This window comes from Triticum aestivum, chromosome 6B (assembly GCF_018294505.1).
Source record: "Triticum aestivum cultivar Chinese Spring chromosome 6B, IWGSC CS RefSeq v2.1, whole genome shotgun sequence".
Lineage (NCBI taxonomy): Eukaryota > Viridiplantae > Streptophyta > Magnoliopsida > Poales > Poaceae > Triticum > Triticum aestivum.
Genome location: NC_057810.1, coordinates 265145194 through 265150650, shown reverse-complemented (window position 1 = coordinate 265150650; position 5457 = coordinate 265145194). Strand labels below are relative to the sequence as shown.

The window sequence follows — 5457 nt, the reverse complement described above, 5'->3', positions numbered from 1 at the left end:
CGCGAACCTGAGGCCCCCGCGCGCGCAACGCTGGTTGGGCCGTGCGATCTTTTTACTGTGCTCTATTTTGACTGCTGGCACTTGGTCAGCCGTCTGTTGTTTTTCACATTCATGGCTGCTTCAAGAGTGGATGATAAGTGGGCCTCGTTATGTGTGGGGTCGAGAGAATGGCGTGCCGTTTGCCCAATTCTGTGTAAGAAAAGGATCGAACCCTAGAACCGACGAAGGGTAAAAAAAAGCAACGCAGCCGGCTCCTCTCTCTCCCCGCTCGTCTCCTCCTCTCCCCCACGCCGCCCCTCCTCTCCCTGCTCGTCTCCTCCTCTCCTCTTCCCTCTCCGACCAGGGTCAGAGCCTCGCCGGCCGCTCCCCCGAGCCGACGCCCACTGGCTGCTCTCCAGATGCATCCCACCTCCCCCCCCCCCCCCCCCCCCCCCGCCCCGAGATCGTGGTCATGGTGGCGCAACGGAGGTCGTGGCTCGTCCCCCGCCGCCTCTTTCGCGCCCCCCTTTTCCTTGCCCCTCCCCGGCGTCCTTGCCTCTGCCATGGCCTCCGCCCCCCCTCTCCGCATCACCCCCGCAGCTGCCTCCTCTCCTGCCACCGCGCCGCCCTGGCCTCGTCTCCTCTGCGCCGCCTCCCCCTCTCCGCCACTGCATGGCCGCCGTCGCTTCCGCCGCTCGTCTCTTTCTTCACGCAGCACCTGCAGGACGACGCATCCCCATCCTCCATCAGCCGCTGTGGTGCGCCATGGTTCTTGACCGGCCGCAGATCCAGGAGAAGAGGAGGACGGCGGTGGGGGGAAGGAAGAGCGCGGCCTGGACTCGGCAGGAGGAGAGGGGCAGCAGCAGATCGGGCTCAGGTTAGGCGAGGCTGGTGGTGCTCAGGCTTCAAGGTACGCACCATCAAAGGATTTTCTCATCGTGATTGTGGTACTATCAGACTTACTTGCCATTCAGCACCACCAAAGGATTTTCTCATCGTGATTGTGGTACTACTAGACTTACTTGCCATACAGCAGGCATGGAGTATTACATGTCTAGATAATTTCGTCATTTGTCTTGTGCAGGCGTGCATTACGTGGACATGGAGCGAGCGTGGGACAAGGGCGTGGGACAAGGTGACGGTGACCGGCACGGCGAGCCAGAAGAAGGTGTTGCGCGCGGCGCGGCGCACGAGGAAGCTTGCCCACACCCCTCCTCCGCTCGCTCTCGTCTCCGTCAGGCTGTTGAGCTCCTGCTTCCTCCTTGATCTTCCCATTGATTTAGTACTACTACTGTACTGTGTGCTTGTGTTGTTTGTTTGAGGGGTACGGCTACTACTTGTGCTGCTGCTAGATGTGTGATGTTGGTTGTATATGTGTTTAATGTTGTTGGGTGCTGCTGGTTCAACTACTACCTGTGCTGGTTGATTTAATATCCGTTTATTTGTGAAACTGAAAACTCCTGTGAGAGGCAAGGATTGACAAGAAGGGTCTGAGCCAATGAGAAGTTTTATTTTCAGTTTTCATATTTAAGAAGTAATGGAGGATATGTCATATGTTTTGTTGCTAACATTTACCTATGGTGTATGTAGCTGATGTTCACTCCATTGGAGCTGAGTCTCCTTGCCGGCGACCTTGCCATCACCAGCCTATCTGCAGGTATGATAGCTCCTTCTCCCCCTCTCTTTGAGGAGAGGTGCAGATCTGGAGATTAGCCAATGAGATATAGTTGCTTAATTTGTATCTTTTTTTTGGGTACAATTTTGCAGGGATGGACATATGGATTGAATGGTACCCTCCTGAAATCTACACAGGTGTCAGGTACCAAGAACTGTTCGATGTCCCAACTCCTTTTTCCTTTGATTTCTTTTTGTAGAGATCCGCTTGCTGTTCATACTTCAACGTTACCAGAGTTTAATGTACTATCTAGCAAATGTGTATATGATGAAAGGAAATTATTCATTACTAAATATACATAGCTGCATATATATGTATATCTAATTGGATTGTTGACTTAACGTGTGCAGATTTAAGAAAGAAGAAATAGGGCCAAGAATATTAGGTGCTCCTCTATCTCTCTCTCATTCACATTTTAGTTTCCTAATATGTGGATTTTCTAAACATGCTGTGTGCAGACCGGAGAACGAAGAGATGAAGAACAATGTTAGCTGAAGAGTTGAAGAAGACCAAGGTGAATTTTAACCGTCTTGCAAACCCAATCAAGTTTGCACTTCAATTTGATAATATGATTTGTGTTGATGTAAGCACGAGTCCCTCTGAAGGGCTCGACCACCGTCCGGTTCCAGTGGAGGACAACATCACTTAGCTGTGGCCATCCTGGGCGCCGCGAGAATTAGCTGAAAAATCTTGCTGAGATCCAGGTCACTGGCCATCCCCATTCAGGTAAGCTTGCTATCTTATTGTTAGATTGCTTGACGGAACTGGGACAACATTTTGGTAAGCTTGCCTTTCATTTTTGTTTTTCTTTGATGATTTTTTTGAAAGCATCTTTGATGAATTACCCATATGTGGGGATATTGCAGGTGGCTCTGAAACTTGTTCCTAATGAAGATAAATTTATGGAAGTGGTTAGGGAAACAGGAGGAGCAATTTTAGCATGGCAGGTGCTTCTCAGGTTCGATGGCTTCCGGCAACATCAAGGTCATAGTGCTTTCCTCGTGGGTTCAGCCTTTGACATTAAGGTGAGGAGTGTATATTTTTGTTCTATCTAATGTCTCTTGCTCCTGCTTCAGTATCGATGATCTCTCTGGAGTGATTGTTTGACAATGACTGTCATGTACCCCCTCCGTTCCTAAATATAAGTCTTTTTAGAGATTCCAATGCAGACTACAAAGACGAAACTAATTTTTTTGATCTGTTCTACACAGATGTTTTCAGTCGCTGTTTGCTATAGATACTTTGTTGGTTTCATAGGCATACATGGTTCCGTGAGGAGATTACCTACGTTGTTCTGTTTTGTATAGAATCCTTGCAATACTGCTTTACTATCGTAAAATATCCTAGCCGGGTCTGCAAGATTGCGCCCTCTTTTTACCGAGGGCTTGAAAGTGTTAGAGAAGATCACAAGAAGAAGCATATCCCCTTTTTTTGTGCTTCTGCCCACGCCCTGTATATGATGTTGCAGCTCAAAATCTACATAAATCTACATGTTGTTGATCTGATAAGAGAAGGCAAGGAGCTGTCCGCGATCAGTATGTAGTAATGGGCATCAATATTTTCTTATACCGGTGATTCTGTAGCGGTTAATTGATATGATCGCTGCACTCCCCTCCTATACTCCTTTAGTCCATTTATTCCTAGAGTATATGTTTTTCTTTGGTTAAAACCTTGAAGTATTAAGATGTTTGGGTAAATTCTCTCATAAAGCTTGCTTTCTCCATAGTCATGTGTACATGTGTTACTTTATTTCCTGTAGCTATATTGCTATTTCCCTGGGGACCTGTCCCCTTTTTCCTTCGTTATAGTAGAATGATCAGATGAAGGAAAGAAAAATGTGTTTGAATTATCATGCGGGTCTTTAAACAATTATGCGTGTCTTTAAACAATTATATGTATGGAGTAAGAACTGTATATATAGCTATTGAAAAAGAACTGTATGTATAGTTATCGATATATGATTCTTGCATCTTAGGGGTTCAATGGCACCCGTCTCATGTTTCTTCCATGTTATTTTTTACCCGAATATTAGGATCACAACTTAAATTATCACTATAGTGTCAAAGGCCGTCATCTGAAGCTAATAAGATGTTACTAAAGAACAACCCCATGGTACTTGCACAGTACGTGGAAAACACCCTAAATAGATTAAAGAAATCATACTCTACTGTGATTGCATTTGGTTGATGCTTAAGTGTATTTCCCATCGGTAGATCAAGGGGGTAATATTCTACATTTCAGGTCCAAGCTTTAAATGCATTTTTCTATCTGTTTTTTCATATCCCAGTGATCATCTGCAAGACCGAATTTTGCCATTGTTGATGGTGCACAGTTCTGTTGCATGGTAAACCCAATATTGTCCCTCCTTTCAAGCTCCTGCGTTCATCCTAGAGAAAATTGTGGAAAATACATCTGAACTATCTTTTAATCTTCCAACAGTGTACTGCTACAGATGGGCTTTATTCAGTTATTTTCTTGACTAGAATGATGATGTTTGCGGATGGGCGTTGTTCAGTCATAAGAGCTTATCGGTTCAGCCTGCATAGTTTTGTTTCTTCAGTGTACTATGTCTGAGGAAAACATTTATTTTGTTTCCTATTTAAGTGAATTCATGGCTGAGATGGATGAATTTCTATTGTGTGGGCTGGAGGTTCTTGAGGTAGGGCACCAGCACTAGCTAAGGGTAAAATGTATGACATGCTTGATGAGCATGCATGTCTATATGGTTTTGTGGCACTGATTTCGTTCCATGCCAGTTTATTTCCAGCAGCTCGTCTGCTTCTTCATGGAGATTTTATCAGTATATACTAAATTACATAAGAGACTGAATGTGTAATGCTTTCACCTTCAGTTTGAACATGATTGTCTTATTTGTGACAGGTGGAAATTAGCAAGCAAGCTACAGTCGGTCCATGGATGACCAAGTTTACTGATTACTTTATGAAGACAATGATTCCTAAATAGAATTACGAGCTAGGTCCTGCATGTTGATCGTGCTTCAAGGTACAGTTGTGACATAGGTAAATGCTCAACTTTAGCTCATAAACTGGATTCAAATGCTAATTCTGATAGGGCTTTTGCCACTTATTGTTTTATGGTTGCCTAGACAGCTGATGTCATGCTTCTTTCTTACTAATTGTCAATTCTTTTGTACATGGTCCTTATGCTTTGTTGCTTTGCTACACAATGAGAGTATGTAGATAGCATGTACAGTTTTTACATTGTTTTGCGCAGGTTGAGATGCATCACATGATATTTGCCTCTTACATTTATGGGTATTACAGAGTGATTTCTTTTTCCACAAGGGGCAGTAGCTGTGCCATTCGATTCGAAGGACAAAGAGTTGATCACAAAGAGGTAGCATTCAGGATATATACACAAAAGAGTATAGAACCAAATTACATGATGTAATTGACCATTATTTCTATTAACTTTTCCTGCACACAATGTTCGTGAGTTCATATATTAAGTACATTTTATTGTGTCACTTGTGTTTATTCCTTTTTAATGCAAGTTTATAGCTACTCGGAGTTTCTAATTGCAGACTCAATTATTTTGGCCTATCGATAATCTAATTTATGGCATTATTACCTTAAGAAAATATTTGCATTTAATTTCCTTTGTATATAGGGGGTATAAGTTCTTACCAAATGTACTTAAATATATGGTTACTGAAAAAATGCAAATATTTCTAACACGAACATGGTTTTAAACGGGTCTTTGCGCGTCATTTGGCGCAACTGGTCATCTAGTTATTGTTGTGCCTCAAGAAAATGAATCAAAAATAATTGTGAAGGATGATG

At 43.7% G+C, this 5457-nt stretch overlaps 1 protein-coding gene across 13 annotated transcripts; it reads left to right on the top strand.

Annotated features, from left to right (window-relative positions):
• Positions 1-220: 220 nt before the first annotated feature.
• Positions 221-5141, top strand: LOC123136887 (uncharacterized). 13 transcript variants are annotated; one of them, XR_006467440.1, is made up of 9 exons: positions 222-889; positions 1064-1636; positions 1747-1798; positions 2005-2039; positions 2113-2380; positions 2521-2679; positions 3942-3998; positions 4094-4313; positions 4535-5141. XR_006467440.1 is itself a non-coding variant. In XM_044556390.1 (2 exons), the coding sequence occupies exons 1-2, from the start codon at positions 452-454 to the stop codon at positions 1298-1300; spliced, it is 675 nt and encodes a 224-aa protein (XP_044412325.1). In that variant the 5' UTR covers positions 223-451; the 3' UTR covers positions 1301-1518. The 13 variants fall into 13 exon arrangements, 1 of the variants encoding a protein (XP_044412325.1); XR_006467444.1 differs by lacking the exon at positions 4094-4313 and having other exon boundaries at positions 223-889; positions 4535-4657; positions 4939-5141; XR_006467441.1 differs by lacking the exons at positions 3942-3998; positions 4094-4313 and having other exon boundaries at positions 227-889; positions 1064-1221; positions 1570-1636; positions 2113-2168; positions 2243-2380.
• The last annotated feature ends 316 nt before the right edge of the window (positions 5142-5457 follow it).